At 52.8% G+C, this 20020-nt stretch overlaps 1 protein-coding gene across 4 annotated transcripts in view; it reads right to left on the reverse strand.

The window, feature by feature from the left end:
* Window positions 1-20020, reverse strand: part of LTBP2 (latent transforming growth factor beta binding protein 2) — a 110113-nt gene that overhangs the window by 72223 nt on the left and 17870 nt on the right. For all 4 annotated transcript variants that reach the window (XM_059890222.1, XM_059890225.1, XM_059890224.1 and 1 more), the window contains 1 exon segment: window positions 13784-14030. In XM_059890222.1, the coding sequence (XP_059746205.1) occupies window positions 13784-14030 (247 nt within the window).

Consider the following 20020-nt stretch of genomic DNA (forward strand, 5'->3'; position numbering starts at 1 on the left):
TACGCGTACACACACACACACACGTGTGTGCATGCCAGTGACTGGAGGGGGAGGCTAAGACACCGATTCAGTTAATTCCACAAGTGGAAACAAGTATACATTTTCAGACTCCCTTTTTTATTGCTGTTATCATAATAGCGCTGTACTTTGGTAAAGTGATTTCCACCTGGGAAGCTTGCAGTGCCTTTTCTGACAGTGGCAAATTAATTAACTGATGGCAGATTTACAGATTGCATAACTGGAAAAACTACTGGACCCATAAATCAGAAACTTCCTCTGCGTCCCGGACAAGAGGCGAAACCTGATATATATTTGAAAACCTTGAGCTCAAAAGGAGAATTCACAGGGCCTGAAAAATCTCCATTATGATTTTTGAGGCATGTTCTCTCTGTACAGCTTCCCACCCACTCCCTGTCTCTCCCTTTCTCTCTCTCTGTCTCTCTCTCTCTCTCTCTCTCCCTCGCGCACACACACACACCCACATCAGAGGGCAACATTCCCTGAGCAGCCACAGTTCCGTACAAAGCAACCGGATGGGAAGGACATTCCCCTGGGGCATGTGAAAAACAGCACAGACTGTCTTCCAGTTCCCTTCTGGCTTCATCCCTCCCTAACCTTTCCTTTCAGACAAAAATCCTAGAGGACTTTGGTCAGTTAAATGCTATGAGTACAGCCACAAGCTTGAAATGTTTGTTGTTACTACTTTTTTAAGTCAGATGCTGGAAACTGCATATATTAAAACGTTTTAATGGCCCCAACAATCTCCTCCAGGCTTTCTCGCCAGCTTTCTGGAATTTTCTGAAAAAAACACAAAATGCCTTGCCAAGTCCTCAGCAGCTCCCACACCAAGCTGGCTGCTCTGTGCTTGCCTGAGTTCACCTGCTCTTGAGTTATTTAGCAAAATGGCCATGAGCACGAGATCCAGTCTTGATCAGAGTTGGGCTGGAATGCCCCTTCCTGTCAGTTTCTTCCTTGTGGAGTATCCTTCTCATAGGATCATTGTGAGCATTGGCTAAGGGGCTGGGTATCTCCCACTTGCCCCTGTGGACTTCTTTCCACCCTACTCTAGGCTGTAGGAGGCTCCTTTGCTCTCTGTCTTCCAGTCCTGCTCAGCCCACGTGGGACCCCAGCAAGAGGGCAGAGGGAGTGGAGGTACTGACCCTCTAGTTCCCTCCTGATGGACCACTGTGGGCGGGGGCTGTGGGGTGGGGGGCTCTGTTCCTCTGCCAGAGGCCTGTTATGGTCCTTGCCTGTGGCTACTCTGGGTTCCAGTAACCACTGACCCCTTGCCCCTTAGACCTGCAGGGCTCAGGGTTTCCCGATACTCTGCTTCCCTTGTTGTTTCCTCTGACCTGTTCCTGCCTTTGCAAATAGACCCTTTATCAAACTGCCCCCTTGGAGTGTGCCATCTGTTTCCTGCTGGAACCCTGACTGTTACAGACAAGAGTCTCAGCTCTCATGTATTGAACACTTAGTTATGTGACTCAGCACTTTATCCACTTCGACTCACGGAGGTGAAGAGATTCGCACAACATCAAATGGCTGGTGAGCAACAGAATCAGATGACATGAGGTCTGACTCATGACCCGTGCTCTTAACCTCTGTGCCGTATGGGTATTAACTGAAGTGGTGCCTGTAGAGTGCTTTGCACGGTAGGGCTGGCTGACTCAATAAGGCTCCGTCAGTGGTAGGTTAAAATAGCAACCATGCCACACTCAGAAAACCCACAGTCCTAAATTCTACTCCAACATAACACTAGCCCAACCCTAACCACAGAACAAAGGTTAAAACCGCATTCTAATACCACACGAAAGTCGTACTCTGATCCATCCTAACCACCACCCCATCGTGAGCTAGAACCTCACCTCGACCACAGCCTTCCTGTCAATTTCCTCCTTGGGGCGTATCCTCCTCAGTGGGTCATTGTGAGGACTGGTTAAGGTGCTGGAGATCTTGCCCCTGGGGACCACTCTCCACCCCACTCAATCGGAAACCAAACATTCCTCACTGTACCCACAAAGCTAGACACACACTCAGGGTGAGGCTAGGATGAGGGCTGTGGGGAGCACTGGGGAGCCTCCCTGCCCCTCTGTGCCTGGGAGCTTGCCTGAGACGGGTACACCTCGCACCCCATCCACCTGTACTCCCCTCACTGGGCTCAACAAAGACATTTGTGCGGCATCCACTTCCCGCGTGTCACTGAGCTGGTGACTTTGATGAGGCGAGAACCAGGAGAGGCAGGTAGCTCAGCTACACAATGCCGGGAGCAGAGCAGGGGCCAGTAGATCCTGCTGGTGGTGATGATGAAAGGAGAATTAGAGGAGGAAGATGCTTTCTCCATCACTCGGCTGCAGGCTCTGGGGCAAATCAGAGGTAAACAGCTCCTATCTCAGAGATCTGCAGAGAGTTGGGGCCAGGGCTGGGCCAGGAGGGAGACCCTTTCTGAAACCCAACCTAGGGAGGGTCCTGATAATCCTCGACTCTGGGATAATCCTAGAAAAGGGGCTCAGGCAGCCTTCATCAGAGATTTTGGGGCCCCCTTAGGTCAGATGTCCACCTTCAAGCTTCAGTATGAGAGGGAGGAAGAGAAGTGTGCAGGAAGCAGAAACCATTTTCCTTGAATCCGCCCACTTGCTCTGGGTGGGAATGAAGAGGTATTAGAAGGCCTGGGGCCCCCTCCTTCTTTGAGCACTCAGAGGCTGGAGCGACACAGAAGTGTCTGCCCTGGGCCCAGTGTGGTGGAAGGAACAGGCGTGCAGGCTCTGCTGCTTGGAGAGAAGGCACACCAGCCCCGCCCTCCTCACGACCTCTGTCGGACCCCGTTGGCCTAGAGCGAAAGCCTTGCAAGACTGTGCACCTGGAGCCTGTGTCCTTTTGTTTTCGTGCATAGGTACCCTAAGGCCAGCCATGGCCCTGAACTCCGTGGCCCTCGGGTATTTGTGTGGGTTGAGGAGGTGCATGTCTGTACCCCATGAAGTCTAAAGGTCCAACTCCCTTTTGGAGAGATATGGGAGGGGCCTCGGCAGCCAAACCCAGCTGGAGGGGGGCTGCCTTGAAGCAACACTCTTTATGGGGGAAATGGGAGTCACTTTCCTCCAGGGAAGAAGCCAGGTCCTGGGTCACCACATACAGTTGCACAGGCTGTGCACTGCATAATTCTTGGAATACCTGTCATAGAGACTATGATGTGACAGACATCAGGGGTGTGACTAGGGGCTGGAAGATCCAGCACTCACAGCCTGGCCCCCTCCTCTCTGCGGTGGAAACAGAGTGCTTCAGACCCACCCCGTTACTCCAAGCAGTTTCTGCCTGGCAGGGATAGGTGGGGCTGGCAGGGGTTGAGTGCCAAGGGACCGTGCAGAAACCTTAATGTGGCCCATGTTTCCAGAACCGTCTGCAAACAGCAGGGAAGGGGGGACAGGGAGGTGAAGGAAGCTTTCAGCTGAGACACAGGTCTCTTCTACTCTCTTCAAAAAGCAGCAGCAGGGCTTCTGTGACTTCAGACTTGGGAAAATAAAACCCTTTCCATTTGTTCTGGCTGGAGGCCCACGAGTGAGCGTCTCCCTGACTCCCCTCTGAGCCCTCCCTCTTCGGAACCTGCAGCCCCAGGGAAGAGCATTCATGGGACTCTTCTAAGGCCTAAGAGATAGAAGGAACCGGGAGGAGGCCCCTTTACAGCTGCCTCAGCGCCCACCAGACTCCTGGCACTCCTAAGGGTCTGCTAACCCCTACTCTGTCTGCGCTCCAGCCACCCTTAGGAAAGAAGCATTGCTCTCCACTTGCCTGGCTCCAGACTCCCGAGGCCAAGGGGCACAGGGTGAGCAGGTACCCACCTGCTGGGAGGACTGGGAGAGCCCCTTCCTGATCAACAACGTGCCAGGGGATGAGCTGAGGGTCAGCTCAGAAGGGAAGGGATCTGAGACCAACTTTCCTGGCTCCAGGCAGCAGCAGAAGATACATGGTGATAGAGACGTTCATTCAGTAGATATTATTTATTTGTTGAGTGCTTACTGTATGCCCGGTACTGTTCTAGGAGCTGGGGATATGCCACTGAACAAAACAGCTCACACTATACTTGGGGGAAAACAAGACAATACACAATAAACATAACAAGTAAATTATATGTTCTGTTAGAAAGTGGAAAATGGAAAGTAATGTGGAAATTAAAAACCAGATGAGAGGATGCTCAAGTTGGAGGTTTATGATATTAAATAGTAAGAAAATAGGAGATATCTCCCCTTTGGGAAAGAGCCAGGTTCAGGGTCACCATGCACAGTGGCGCAGGTTGGGCACTGCACAACTGTGGGGTAGCTGGCACAGAGGCCATAATGAAGCACATCCCCAGGTGTTGAGTCCAGTGGCTTAGGCTAATTTTAAAAGGTTAAAACTTTACAGAGGTAGTCAGGGAGGCCTGCTTCTGAATGCGACTGAGGCATGTATAGGGAGCATAAGTAAATAACTCAGCCCACTGCCAGGACTGCTAAATAACAGCAGTAATCAGCATTTGCAAGGCACATTACAGTTCACAAATCCATCTTTCACCCACATTATTTTAGTTAATCTTCGCAACCTTCCAGAAAGGAAAGATCCCTCCCACTTTACAAATAGAAACATTGAGGCTCAGTGAAGTTAAGTGGGTTGCCCAAGGTCCGAGACTAGTTAGAGGCTTAGCTTGGAAGTCAAATTGCATACTCTGCTTCTAAATCTTTTCAAAATAGTATAGTCATGATCCTAAGGGTTGGGGAATTCCAGAAAATCCCTAGGGGGGAAAGCTTGGGGCTCAAAGTTATAAAAACAAATCAGGAAATAAACACTAAAAAAAGAAAAGAAAAGGAAGGAAGGAGTTCAACCCCCGGAGGTCCTGAAAACTTGACTCACTCAGGATTGCAGGGCTGAGTCAACAGAGCAGAGAGGCGCCACTTGATGGGCCTGAGGGAGCAGGTGATGCAGGATAAAAGATGCAGGCTGATTAAACCCACTGCAGCCTTGCCAAGGAGGACTGGAGGCTTCCTGTCAGGGAGAGCTAAGATCTGCCCTTAGCAGATGAAAGGCAAGACGTATCCTTGTCACCACCGTGAGAGTGGGTAAAGGGGGAATAAGCACATTTCACTATCGTGGATAGAAAATGGCCAAGCTGTCGGCCAGAGTCTGACACCGCTAGCTCTTGACCTCAGAGAGAATCCACTTGTTGATTCTCATTTACAAATATGGAAACTGAGGCCTGGGGAGGACGAAGGGCTTTTCCAAGGTTTCCTAGCGTGAGTCCGTCTCTCATCAGGTCCTGGGTGTATTGGAGACTAATCTTGGGTCCAAGGGACTGGAATGAAAAAGAGAGAGGACCAAGAGGGGATCATGTTGCCCGCAGGAACGAGCAGGATGTGGCAGGATGCTGGAGCCCAGAGCGGCAGAAGGCAGTAGGAGGGAGGAGGCTTCAGCTGGAGCCAGGCTCGGAGGACCCCGGCAAGCCTTCCGCCTGGCCCAGAGGCAGGATCTCCTGGGTCCCAGGACAGGCCTGCTACCTAGCTGCCAATCTTTGCCCTGCCTCAGTTTCCCCTTCTGTAAGCCCAGATTGTGGGTTGGAGAAAAAAACTGCTTCTGGCAAATGGGGTATCTCACTGATTTGTCATAAACATGAGAAGTGGGCAAGTACGGTAAGGGATTTTTTTCTGGACACCCCACTAATCACTCTCTGTGCATTATTTCAAGGAACTCTCACAGCCACCCCAAGAGATGGGCATCACTGTTCCCGCTTCAAAGAACTTGAGTTGCAGTGAGGGGAAGCGACTTGCTTGATAGTTTTCAAGGACACTAGGGTTTAAATGCTGCTGGACCCCAAAGCAACGGCACCCCACTCCAGTACTCTTGCCTGGAAAATCCCATGGACAGAGGAGCCTGGTAGGCTGCTGTCTATGGGGTCGCATAGAGTCGAACACGACTGAGAGACTTAACTTGCACTTTTCACTTTTCATGCATTGGAGAAGGAAATGGCAACCCACTCCAGTGTTCTTGCCTAGAGAATCCCAGGGAGGGCGGAGCCTAGTGGGCTGCCGTCTATGGGGTTGCACAGAGTCGGACACGACTGAAGCGCCTTAGCAGCAGCAGCGGCAAGACCCCAAAGCCCAGTGCTTTCCCAGCAAACACACAGTGGGGTTGCCTTCTTGCACCTGCTGCCCTGTCCCCAGGGACCTGGTTTGATTCCAGGTCATTGATCTCCTGGCCAAATGCCTTGTTATTCTGTTAGGAAGGATGCCTGGGTCCCCGCTGCGGTGGTTCACGGTGCAGACTGGCAGGGACCACCCCTTGGGGCAGAGTCCCTACAGCCCCTGCAGGAGGCCTGGGCGCGAAGGGAGGCAGCACCTCCTGCAGGAAGTCTGCAGGCTCGCTCTCAGCCAGAGCAGGTTAAAGGTCACACATCAGGAAGTCCCCGGGGGGCCAGAGTGGAGACATGGGGCTGAAGGATGCCAGGGGTCCTCCCGAGGAGGCGAGTTCTACACCTGCCCACCCTGCAGGCACACACAGCCACACGTGCCCAGTGGCACAGCCAGGCCTGAGTCAGGAGCTGCCCCAGTGCCCCTGCCCTTCCTCCCTCTCCCCACAGACGAGAGCCCCGAGAGGCCTGGCACACCCCCCGAGGCTTGTTAGCAGAACGGGGACTTTGGGAACCCACCGCAGGGTTTGTGAGAAGTGAAGATGACGGGGAGAGAGTCGAGCTGCCCTCAGCCCTGCTGGCTCCACTCCGTTCTAAGCCAGTCATGTTCAAGGTGCTGGAGACACATTGCAGAGAAGAGAGAGAAAACCCCCATCCTCCTGGGCCTGACATTTTACTGAGGTAAGAAAAAGAATAGTTGGGTAGGGGGTAGGGAGTGTTTGGGGGTGTGCAGTTTCAAATCAGAGGAGAAACAGAGACACAGACAAAGAGAATAAACGTATGGACACAAAGAGGGGAGGGGAGACTGGGGTGAACTGGGAAACTGGGACTGACACATACACACAGTTGTTGTCGTTTAGTCACTAAGTCGTGTCCAACTCTTTCGTGCCCCCATGGACTGTAGCCCAACAGGCTCCTCTGTCCACCGGATTTCCCAGGTGCAAATACTAGAGTTGGTTGCCAGTCCCTTCTTCAGGGGATCTTCCCGACCCGGGGATCAAACCCACGTCTCCTGCATCGGCAGGTGGATCCTTTACCACCGAGCCACCAGAGAAGCCCATATATACACTACTGCTTCTGCTGCTTAGTCGTTCAGTTGTGTCTGACTCTGTGCGACCCCATGGACTGCAGCCTGCCAGGCTACTCTGTCCATGGGCTTCTCTAGGCAAGGGTACTAGAGTGGTTTGCCATGCTCTCCTCCAGGGGATCTTTCTGACTCAGGGATCAAACCGGGTCTCCTGCATTGCAGGCAAATTCTTTACTGCTGAGCCATCAGGGAAGCCCCATATATATACTATTATGTATAAAATCCATAGAAGAAAATGGCAACCCACTCCAGTATTCTTGCCTGGAGAATCCCAGGGACAGAGGAGCCTGGTGGGCTGCGGTCTATGGGGTCACACAGAGTCGGACACGACTGAAGTGACTTAGCAGCAGCAGCAGCATAAAATCCGTAACTAATGAGAACCTACTGTATTGCTCAGGGAACTCTACTCAGTGCTCTGTGGTGACCTAAATGGGAAGGAAATCCAAAAAAGAGGGAATATATGTATACATATAGCGATTCTGACCCCTAAAACCTTTTAATAGAGGATGCAGTGGTTGGATGGCATCATCGATTCAATGGACATGAACTTAGGCAAACTCTGGGAGATGGTGAGGGACAGGGAGGCCTGGAGAGTTGCAGTCCATGGGGTCACAAAGAGTCAGACACGACTTGGTGACTGAACGACAACAATAGCTGATTCATTCTGATGTACAGTAGACACCAACACAACATTGTAAAGCAACTGCACTCCAATAAAAAAAATTTAAGTAAAATAAAATCAGGTGAACGCGTCCAAGAGTCCCACTGAGAAGGGAAGACTTGGAGTGGGAAGGAAGTGAGCCCTGTGCATATGTGACTGGGAAGAGGGTTTGATGCAGGTTGAATTGGGTGCTCCTCTGCCCCCACAAAAGGTATGTTGAGGTCCTAACTGCCAACCTGTGAATATAACTTTATTTGGCTATGGGGGGGAGTGGTTCAAATGTCATTAGTTAAAGTTAGATGAGATTCTACTGGATTAAGGTGGACCCTAAATCCAGTGACTGCTATTCTTATAAGAATCCCCCCCACCAACACACACATAAATAATACAGCATGTATTTTGAGAGGCAGAGACTAGGCTGATGCAACTACAAGCCAAGGGATTTGTAGGATTGCAGGCAGCCTTCAGATGCTGGGGGAAAGCATGGAACAGATTGTCCTCAGAGTTTCTAGAAGGAACAGCCCTACCAAGACTTTAATTTTGGGCTCTTCCCTTCTGAACTGTAAGAGAATACATTTCTGTTATTTTAAGCCACTCTGTTTGTCCTTATGGCAGCCCTAGGAAAGGAACACAGTGTTCCAGGGAGGGGGTACAGCAAGTGCAAAGGCCCTGAGGTGGGAGCATCTCTGGCATATTCCAGGGAAAACCTACTGGCCCATGTGGCAGAAGCAGAGTAAGTGAGTGGTAAGAGCTGTGTTGGAGATGTTTGGGGGCCAGATCACTCATGTAGGGCCGCCTTTGTGGCATGTCCTTGATCAGAGGAGCTGTGACACTGCAGGTGGAGGGTCCCAGCTGGAACGGCTGGGGTGTGGGTGTGGCTGGCCCCCATGGTCTCTTTCCCCTCATGTTATGCCTTTGAACACGTTACATGAAATGGCAAAAGGAAATCGAGTTTGCAGGTGGAATTACAGTTGCTAATTAGCTGACCTTAAAATGGGGGGTGTCCTGGCTTATCCAAGGGGGCCCATGTAATCATATATGCCCTTAAAAGTGGTAGAAGAAGGCAGAGGAGTCAGTGAGAGATTCAGCTGGAGAGGGAGGCAGAGGGGAAGAGTTAAAACATGAAGCGTTCACCCGCTGTTGCTGCCTTTGAAGATAGGAAGGTGGCAAGAGGCCAAGGAATGTGGGCGGCTTCTAGACGTGATGGCCCTCAAGTGACAACCATCAAGGAAGTGAGGACCTTAGTCCTACAACTGCAAGGAAGTGAATTGTGCCAACAAACAACCTGAATGAGCAAGAAAACAGATTCCCTCCGCACCCGGCCCCCCGCCCCGGAGCCTCTGGGAACTCAGCCCTGCCGACCCCTTGCCATTAGTCTGGTGAGCCCCATGTCAGATGGCTGACCTATAGAACTGAAGGATCATATATGCAGCATTGTTTTAAACATCTAACTTTGCAGGGTGTGCGAAGAGGAGGAGATAGAGGAGGAGAGGGAGAGATGGAAAGAAACAGTGGAAAGAAGCCTGCCTTCTCAGGAACAGTCTACTGAGAGCCATCACCATGGGCCTCAGAGCTTCCCAGACATTTCTCCTCCGATCCCGCCTGTCCTCCTCAACAATCCCCCTTGTTGCTGCAGTGCTGACCAAGCCCGCCGAGGATGTCCCCAGGGCCCTGCCTCTACGTCCTCAGACCAGACTAAGAAGCAACCCCCGTGGAGTCCCTCCCATTCTGAGAAGTGTTGTGATGCCTCCCCTCCCCACTCCCCCATAGGGCTGGTGAGAACGGTCCTGGTGGAGAAGCCAAGCCAGCCAGAAACCACTGCTGATGCCACTGCTGGGTCACACCACCCCTGAGGCTGGGGCTGGGCTCTGGTTTCTCCCCAGAGCAGGTCGGCACGCGCACACACACGGCGTCCCAGTTGTTGGCCTGCTTTTTGCCACTCAGGTCCCCATAGCAAAGAGAACTCGTCCACTGATGGTTAACACATACTGAACACTAACCCGTATCTTAATTAGTGCTCACATTAGGCACCGTACTACATGCTCTACTCACATGGTCTCATTTCCTCCCCTCTGCAATCCCATTAGGAGGAGATACTGACTCAGAGAGGTTGGGATATTTGTCTGATGTCACACAAAGTGTTAGTCACTCAGTCGTGTCTGACTCTTTGTGACCCCATGGTCTGTCCATGGGGATTCTCCAGGCAAGAATACTGGAGTGAGTTGCTGTGTCTGTCTCCAGGGGATCTTCTCAACCCAGGGATCAAACCTGGGTCTCCTGCATTGCAGGCAGATGCTTTACCATCTGAGCTACCAGGGCTTCCAGGGTGGCTCAGTGGGTAATAAACCTGCCTGCAGCGCAGGAGATGCTGGAGATATAGGTTTGATCCCTGGGTGGGGAAGATCCCACTGGAGAAGGGCACTGCAACTCATTCTAGTATTCTTGCCTGGAGAATCCCATGGACAGAGAAGCCTGGCAGGCTACAGCCCATAGGTCGCAAAGAGTTGGACACAACGGAGTGACTGAGCACAGCAGATGTCACACAGCTAGCTGGTAAATCCAGAACTGGACTCCAGGAGTCTCTGAATCCAAACTACAGTCTTAGACTCTCACACATCAAGGTGGGAGGGGGTCCCTGGACCAGCAGCATCAGCATCACCTGAGATCATAATAGAGAGGCTGACCCCAGACCTGCCAAATCAGAGGCTGCATGTTAACAAGTTCCTATGTTAACAAGTTAACACGAGTCACATGCCACTGCAGGCTGAGAAGCACGGGTGTGAAGCACTGTTTTCCAGGCCTGCTCGTCCTAGGCTGTCATAACCACTTCCTTCTCCCAGTCTCCTGAGGCTCTTTCCCAGCTGCCTGGCTCCTGCTCCCCAGGTGCGGCAGGCTCTCTGCCCAGCCTGGGGAAGAAGTCTGAACCTGAGTCTCAGAGGGAGTCTCCGGGCCTCTGCAGCCAGCCCAGGCCACAGCTGGACAACATCAGTCCACGTCTGGCTCTTGTAGGGCGTGCTGCCTGCTGCCCGAGGCTCTCCCACGCGCCCCCCACCACTGCCCCCTCGCATCTTCCTTCTGAGACACAAGTCCCTTGGCCTCTGTCTAGTGCTGTCCTGAAGGCAGCCTCTGGCCGTCAGCAGCCCCTGCAGTGTCTCCCCGCCCTGCTCATTTTGCACCCCGCCCTCCTAGAGTGCCCACTGCATTTATGTCACCCCCTTTATCTGGACACCAAAGGCCTGTCCAAGTTGCCATCAGGAGAGAGGCCAGGGCTGCTTGGGAAAGCTGGCCAGGCTCACAGGAAATGTCTGACACCACCAGGCAAGTGGGACTTGGCCTCCCAAAGCAAAACACAGCTGGGCCGACAGCGGGCCGCTCGGACTTTCCCAGATTTCATGGCATTGAGGCGCCAGGGCAGAGAGAGAGAGACCGTGCTGGCCTGGAGGCTGTAGCTCATTAAAAACATCACAGTAGTCCCTGGCCAGGGAGCCTGTGAAGCTCAGAGAGGACAGCCCTGCTGTGGGGCCAGAGACCTCACCCCGGGCCTTTGTCCTCCACTGCCTCCCGCTCACGGGGGACCCTCCCTGGGGACCAAAGCCTCACAGGGTTCGTCTTCCTCCCCTCCCGGCCTCCTCCTCTCCCCAGCATCGCGCCTCATCCGTGTTCTCCTTCAGCTTGTGTTGACTACAGAGTGCTGGGGGTAATGTGAGGCACCAGACACGTCTATGAAAGAGGAGGACGCGGTGGTCCCTGCCCTCAGGGAGCTCCTGGTCCAGGGAGCAAATGAAGAGACCATCCCGAGGCCAAGTAAGAAGTGCAGCACCCAGGAGGCATGGCCCCCTCCCCACGGCAGCGGGGGCGGGCGTGCCCTTGGTTCCCGGGCAAAGTGAGGGCTCAGGGCCAAGCGGGCCCTTTGTGAGGTCACTCTTAAGTTGGGACCAAGCGACAGAAAGCCACGCAGATGGAGTGATTTCTGCAAGGTGGCATTGTGGGGACATCCAGCCTGAGACAGGCACTGACTTCCAGGGCGCAGGCCGCACAGGCTGATTGCAGACACAGGGCACAGACTCCAGGGACGTGGGCCAAGCATGTGCTGCAGGAGGTCAGAGCTGGGCAGACACGACGGAGGGGGTGCTTTCTGGAGGAAGTGGGACTGGGCTTTGAAAAAGAGGAGCTGGAGAGGCTGGGAAGACGGGGCAGGGCATGTCAAACAGTTCCGACTCAAGGATCCAAGGGGACAGAATGACCTGCCAAGCAAGCACCAACACAGAGGGATAAATGCACTATAAAATGAACAAATCCCACAAGCCAAAAGAAGCTTTGGGGAGAGGGGCAGGGAGAAGCCCAGCTAGAAGGATTCTGCTTCCACCCTGCTTCCAGGACCGGCCCTGGAGCTGCCACCCCTGGGGCTCCTCCAAGTGCCTTTGCACCAGGCCCGCCCACCTTGGACCCAGAGCTGGGACCCATTAGAACAAGGTTCAGGCCCTGCCCAGCTGGTCACAGCCAGTCCCAGGCGGTTCGCCGTGCCCCCTGCCTTGCCCACCTGGCCCTTAGCTCTGCCTCTCTCTCTGCTCTGGCATCCCAAGGCCTTGGCCAAAGAGTTTGGCTCTTCTGGTTTTGACTTTGGTGCTCCCTAGGCCTTGACCCAAGTTCACCCTTCTGCTTTTTTCTGCTCCTGGCTGCCCTCAGAAACCACCTGCTCGCTTGGGTGGTGAAACACCCCTACCAAGACCCTGGTCTGTCCCCGCTCTCCCCGCTTCAGAGTGGCTGGACAACCTCAAGCTCCTTTCCTTTCTCTCCTGAGCTTTCCCACTGGGGACCTGGCCTCGAGGTCAGCCTCCTCCTGCTGGTTCTGTCAGCCTCCTCCGGGAGGGCAAATCCTTTTTTTCCCTGAGTTCAGCAAGACAAGGTTCAAACATTTCAGAAAGAACTTCCTTAGTAGGAAGCAAATGGAAAAACTAACCTGAAAAACCAAAAAGAAAACACAGCCCCCAGAAACGGACCAGTTTACCAAAGTTCAGACTTCCTGTCCTGAGCTAGGAAATGTCTGGCCAGGTTGGCTGGCAAGTAGGCCAGGGACTTCTGCCCGAGAACACCCCCTTCCCACTTCTTAGCCTTCTGCCTTCCACTACATGTTCCTGCAGGCTGCTCCAAGGAGAGAGGCTGCTAGCACTGATGGCAAGAGAGCTGAAGTGGCTTTTTAAAAACTTTTTGTTTTTTATTATTTTTTTTTGCAGCACAGCATATGGCATCTTAGTTCCCCGACCAGGGATCGAACTTGTGGCCCCCTGCAGTCAAGCAGAGTCTTAACCACTGGACCACCAGGGAAGTCCTGGAAGGGTTTTTTTTCTGACAGAGGAGTCCTTCCCGCATTGCACGGACCACAGGTAGAAAAGAAGGAAGCGGAGGAGAAACATTTATAGAGTTTACTCTGTGCCAGGCACCCTTCTAAACACTTTCTTCTTATTAACGAATTTAATCCTTACAATTCCATGGTTATCATCATCGTCGTTGTCCCCACCTTACTGATGAGGAATCAGAGAGGTAAGTAACTTGCCCAAGGTCACCCACCTAGGAAGTGGCAACCAGGATTTGAAAGCAGAGGGCCTGGGTCCAGGCACATGCCCTCCTCATCTTTCTCCCAGGACCTGGAGGGTAGCAGCTCCCCTCCCACCGCCACCGTGTAGTCCAGTCTGCCAGAGCCTGTGCCAACCCTGAAACCTGCAGACCCGCTCACCACCCCTCCGGTGGGGTTGGGGGAGGGGAGGAGAGTCCCTCCAGCCTTCTCCATCAAGGTGTTCACCAAACAGGCCGAAGGCAGAAGCCCCCGCAAAGAGGCTGCACACCCTCCCCCCAAAGAAGGGAGGGCCTGCTGAGGAAGGGGACTTACCTGGCCCGCTGCAGCTGTGGCGCTGGGGGGCGCACTCTGGCCGTGGTGCTTTCTCTGGCCACACTGCTCCTGCGCAGGCTGGGGGGTCCCTCGGCCGAGCGTCGGGGTGCTGGCCTGGAGTTCTGGGGGTCGAATTCCTCCTCAGGAATGACCTCTTCGCAGCGGGCTCCGCGGAAGCCTGAGCGGCACACACAGAGCTGGGGCCGGCTGCAGGAGCCCCGGTTCTGGCAGGGTGGCTGGCACACGGCTGCGGAGACAGGGAGAGGGTGAGGGCCGCCCGGCCGTGTTCAGACCACCCATCAAAGACTGCGTGACCGGCCGCACCCCAGACACCGTGTTCTACACACGCTTAGCGCTCCCTGTGCGTGGTCTGTCCAGCTGGGACTGGCCTGCAGGCATGGTTTCCTCTTCTCTCCTGTCAGCCTCTGTGTGTGCTGTGTCCCCTCCGTGGGGCTCTCTCCCGTTCCTCTCCACTAAGTCCTGCTGTTCCCTCAAGGCCTCCCTGCCCCCCATCCCAGATGACCTGACTCCAGGTACTGCTCCCTCCTCTGAACCACAGCACACAGCACTCATGCCTGACGGGCCACTGTCAGTCTGTCCGTCTGGGCTCGTGCTCAGTTGTGTCCAGCTCTTTGCGACCCTTTGGGCAGTAGCCTGTCAAGGTTGCCATTTCTTCCTCCAGGGGATCTTCCCGACCCAGGGATCGAGCTCGTGTCTCCTGTGTCTCCTGCATTGCAGGCAAATTCTTTACCCACTGAACCATCAGGGAAGCCCCGCCCACCATCAGTGTGATAGATTCTTTATGGATGTGTCTCAACTCCCTAAATAATATGACCAGCACCCCAAGTGCAGTGACTGTCCCTTACACCTCTTTTCCTCCTTAACTCCTAGCATATATTTCATTACAACACAATCGATATTATTTTTATTACAGTGTGCCTGCATGCTCAGTCGCTTCAGTCACATCTGACTCTCTGTGACCCCATGGACTGTAGTCCGCCACATTCCTTTGTCCATGAGATTCTCCAGGCAAGAGTGGGCTGCCATACCCTCCTCCAGGGGATCTCCCCAAGCCAGGGATTGAACCCATAATTACTGCATCTCCTGCATTGCAGGCAGATTCTTTACCCCCTGAGCCACCTGGGAAGCTCTTTAATTATGGCAGCTGCTGCTGCTGCTGCTGCTAAGTTGCTTCAGTCGTGCCCGACTCTGTGCGACCCCACAGACAACAGCCCACCAGGCTCCCCTGTCCCTGGGATTCTCCAGGCAAGAACAATGGAGTGGGTTGCCATTTCCTTCTCCAATGTATGCAACTGAAAAGTGAAAGTGAAGTCACTCAGTCATGTCTGACTCCTAGCGACCCCATGGACCGTAGCCCACCAGGCTCCTCCATCCATGGGATTTTCCAGGCAAGAGTACTGGAGTGGGTGCCATTGCCTTCTCCGATACACTGTCTCATTTAAGCCTAAAACAATCCTATACAGCAAGTGGGATTGTGATTCTCATTTTACAAATAATGCCTCTGAAGCTCAGAGAGATTAAAAGACGTGCAGAGGTCACCCAGCCAGGCGGTATTGGATGGAGGACCCAATCCAGGAGCGTTTGACTGAAAAGCCCAGGCTCCATCCACCCCCACTGCCTCCAGCAGGGCTGACCCACCTCTGAACCTTGGCCCAGAGCTGATGATGAAACAACAAAAGGGATCTGTTGGTCTTAAGTTAGCTACTGAATGCATCCTTGGGAGCCCTGCCCCAGGACGCTGTGCATCCCAGGTCAGCTCTGGTGGTAGAGACCTCAGACCATCAGAGCCATTCCTCTCCAAAGCCCACACAGTCAATCTGAGATAGAGGGAGGATGTTTAGCAGCTCATGCATTCACTCAGTGGACATTCACCGAGCACTCACTAGGTCTGAGGCCAGTGGTAAAGAGGTTCCCTCTCTCAAGGAGTGTCCTGTCTCATATGGAAGCCAGGACATAGGGCATGTGAAAAGTGTTGACCAGAGCCTCTAACCCAGCCTGAGGCAAGACGTGAAAGTCAGGGAAGGCTCCCTGGAGGTGGTGTCACTGACCAGAGACAGAAAGGGTGAATAGATTGGGCATAGTGTAAACCAAGGGCAGCTTGCCTACTCAGGAGCAAGTAAGGAAATATTAGGTCTCACTGTAGGATCCCAACCACGAGCTAGATCCTAAGGCAAGAGCATTTTCCTCAATGCCTGGGCATCTGTTCCTGGTAGGCCCCAGACCTCCAGGTAAGCAGTCTCTGTGAGAGAATTGTAACCCTGAGCACTTCCGCAAACACAAACTGCCACTTAGCAGGATTTTGGCCTATCACCTGGCTGCCCCTCCACCTGCCCAAGTGGAGCAAGCCCCCACCTAACCACCCGCCAAGCCCTTGTCACCACCACCACCAGAGACACAGGCTGCCTGGGGCCAAACCAGGACCAGCGAACACTGCAGAAGCAGGTTTGCGCAGGACAGGTGTCAGCCCTGGTTTATCTTGGGGATGGAGTAGAAAGGGAGGGCTTGAGTGGTTTCCCATGTGGACTACAGATGCTACATTACTCCTAGCCCCTCAGATCCACCCATACCTCTCTGCTGGCCAAGCCTGCCATGGGGGAGGGAAAGGTCACACAGCCCCTCCCAGTCTCCGTTTCCATTCCGCCTCCGCGTGGGTGGTCTTTGCCCTTAAGAGAGCCTTTCCAAACCAGTCTAGCTTCTGTCCTTCCCCTCCTGGGCTGCAAGGATGGCCCGTCCTTGACTTTAACAACAAGATCATTCACTCTCTAAAAATCCAACGCCCCACATCCTGCAGTTTGAGCCTGTACTTCCCTGTGACTTGCCTGTCCCTGGTTCTGCCTCATTCACCAATACATCCGCAGACATTTAGTGAGCACACTCTCTGGGTCAGATCGGGTGCCAGGGATACAAAGACAACAAGACTGCTCCCTGTATGGAGGAAGCCCGGCCCCGTGGTGGGTTCTCAAAACCATGGAAGCCCCTTGCCACCAGGCAGTTAGATCTTCAACGAGGACCAGGCTTGGCAAACTTTGGTTGGTGTGATGAACAAACAGCTCATGGTAAGTGGGTGGCTGGGGGAAACTATAAAACTGGCATGTATGTATGTATGTAATATTGTGGTCGATAAAAGTTCTAAAAGGCTTCCAAACCAGCCAGACGTGTTGGCAGAAAAAACCCGTTTGGAAAGATGACCTTTCTGGACCAGTCATTTCTGAAACAGCACAGAGGCCAGGTCGGCTAAGAAAGGTCCTCCTGAAACAAGTGCTGCGATTTCAGAGGTTGTGAGCCAGCTCTCACCAACTTCATTTGCATCCTTCTCTTCGTTGTCTTCTCAAGTCTCAGCAGGTAGGGATTCCCTCACTACAGTGTTTTGCTCTGAGCTGAGCATCTGCATTATGGGATTGGAGCATAAACTCCTCTCCTCCCTCCCCACTCCCCCCAAAACCACTCCCAATTGGACCCAAATGATGGTTCCAAGTGCCTGTCCATGAAGAGGGACAGTCAGGTCAGTTTTTACTGGCCTGCCATAATACAAGAAAAACAAAACAGTTTCTTGTGTTTCTTATAACGCTATTTTCTTCCCCATTGAAAAAGTGTCTTTCAGATGCAGAGGACAAACATATAGATACTCAAAGGGAAAGTGGGCGGTGGGATGAACTGGGAGATTGAGGTTGACGTATATACACTATTGATACTATGTACAAAATAAATAAGTAGTAAAAACCTGCTATACAGCACAGGGAACTCTACTCAGTGCTCTGTGGTGACCTAAATGGGAAAGAAATCCAAAAAAGCGGGGGGAGATGTATCTGGATAGCTGATTCACTTTGCTGTACAGCAGAAACTAACATAACACTGTAAAGTAACTATACTCCAATAAAAAAGAAAATTAAGTGTCTTTTATTTTAAGATTATATCTTGCCTCCTTTTCTGGTGTTAAAATGTTCTTTGAAGTGGTTAAAGGTGATGGCAAATGGTGTTTCTAATATCCTCACTTGGCAAAATGAAAAGCTGGCTACTGTATTTTGGTACATACGATGTTTTTGGATATTTACTGGTGCGTGAAATGCAGAAGTTTGGAACCCTTGGGGAAGGAGGGGGCCATAGTGGTCATGTGCCTTTTGTTTCAAGGAGACCGTGAAAAGCATTCCTAAGCCAAATGAGCACAGATTTCAAAACTGAAGTATCTAGTGCTCAGCCATTGCAGAATTGCCCATGGCAGGGGCGATTGCATAAAGCGAAAAAGGAAATGCTGCGGCACCCCCAGAGAGGCAGTTTCATGCGGCATTGTGGGAAGTTTAAGAGAGAAAATTCCCAGCGTGGCAGGCTGGGCTGTCTTCACGTTTCATGCTTGGATCCTCATTCCTCCCATTTTCCCATAAGAGCAGAGGTCATGCCTTATACTTGAGAAATCGACCCAGAGCGGGTATATGGCTCTAACGAGTCTTTGTTGATTGTTGGTGACGGGTTATCAAGCATGATGCCACAATGCCCATGTCTAGCCACTGAAGACATACCCAGCCCCTCCCTGTCGGGGACCAGCATCCTCAGAACCTGGAGGTGATCCTGCTCCTGGATTCCCATGCCCGCTCGCCAATGCCAGCCATTAGCCATTCATAATTTGGGCTCCTGAACCCTGGCTTCTCCACATTCCTGGCACTCTCTTTCTCACTGAGGATTGGACATGTGGAAAGTTTCAGCTTGGGGAGTTCAGCTCTGTGAAGTTAGCAGGATGCCAAAAGAGAGGAAATAAAAAGAAAACTCCCGAAACTGCTTTGAAAGTAAGAAATAGAAAGTATCGTTCTCTCCACCACGCCCCCTCCCCCGACTCCTGGCTGTGCCCCCTTCCACCTTCACATCCAGTACAGTGGAGAAGAGGTTTGCTCAGATTTTCCACACAAAACCCCTCCGTTTGGGAGGAGACCCAATTCAGAATGGGCAGGCTTGGGGCGGGGGAGAGTCTGGAAAGAGCTTCCACTAGGCAGGCTGCTCCTGCCATCTGTTCAGAGACTCTGTGAACAGTGGCTTGGTAGCAAAAGGGTTGAGTCAGGAAGATCTGGTTTGACCCCTCGCTCAGCCACACCCCACCTGTGTGCCCCTGGGCATGTCTTGTCTCACTGAGATGCCTCAACCTGCGCCTCAGTTGTCTTGTCCATCAAATGGGTCTGACAATTGCTGCCTCTAAGAGTTGTGTGAGCCTCAGCAGAAATCAGGGACGTGGAAGTGCTTGCACTTTCTGGGGCTGTGCTGTCCAGTGCTGTCTAATGCTGTAGCCATGAGCCGTGCTGCGCTGTGCTTAGTCATGTCCGGCTCTTACGACCCCATGGGCTGTAGCCCGTCAGGCGCCTCTCCCCCTGGGGATTCTCCAGGCAGGAATACTGGAGTGGGTCTCCATACCCTCCTCCAGGCGATCTTCCCAACCCCGGGATTGAACCCGGGTCTCCTGCATTGCAGGCAGGTTCTTTACCTTCTGAGCCACCAGGGAAGCCTGTAGCCATGAGCAACACAGGGCTATTGACAGTGAAACTGATTAAATAAAATTTAAAATTCAGTTGCACTAGCCGCATGTCAAGGGTTCAGCAGCTAAAGGAGGCTCATGGCTACCATGTTAGATGGCAGGATACCGAGCATTTCCACAGAAAGTTTCCACAGGAAGTTGTATTGGACAGCATTTTGCAAAGCTTTTAAAAATAAAAAGAAAGCTTAAAAAAAAAAAAAAAAAAAACCCACACCCCCTGGGATGGAAGCAAGAGGGCTTCTGGATTTCTCTGCCACAACCTTTTTCCCAGGAAAAGGCAATGACAACGTGGGCCCTGGTTACAGATGTAACACGCACTGGGGGGCAGCGGCAGGGCTGCCTCTCAGGTGCCGAACACGCCGGCCTCCTCCCCACCACCCACCCTCATCATGCAGGCCTCTTGTCATCAGCTCTCTCTCCTGGGACTTAGAGAGGCCTTCTCCCTCCATCAGTTATCCATTAGGTGAGGCACTGACTTCAGGGTGGGCGGCTTAAGCCCGCACCCTCCTCCGAGGCCTCCAGGCCCCCCACACGCTGTCTTGTCTGGGAGATAAATCTAGCTTCCAGATTAGACTCTGGGCCCAGCACCCCCACACCCGAGGCTCCTCAGCAGCCCCTCAGATTAAACCGCCATCTTTCCTAAACTCTGCCTCAGTGGAACACTAGGATCTCCCCCACTGAGTACCCGGTCCCTTCCTCAG

This window comes from Bos taurus, chromosome 10 (genome assembly GCF_002263795.3).
Source record: "Bos taurus isolate L1 Dominette 01449 registration number 42190680 breed Hereford chromosome 10, ARS-UCD2.0, whole genome shotgun sequence".
Classification (NCBI taxonomy): domain Eukaryota; kingdom Metazoa; phylum Chordata; class Mammalia; order Artiodactyla; family Bovidae; genus Bos; species Bos taurus.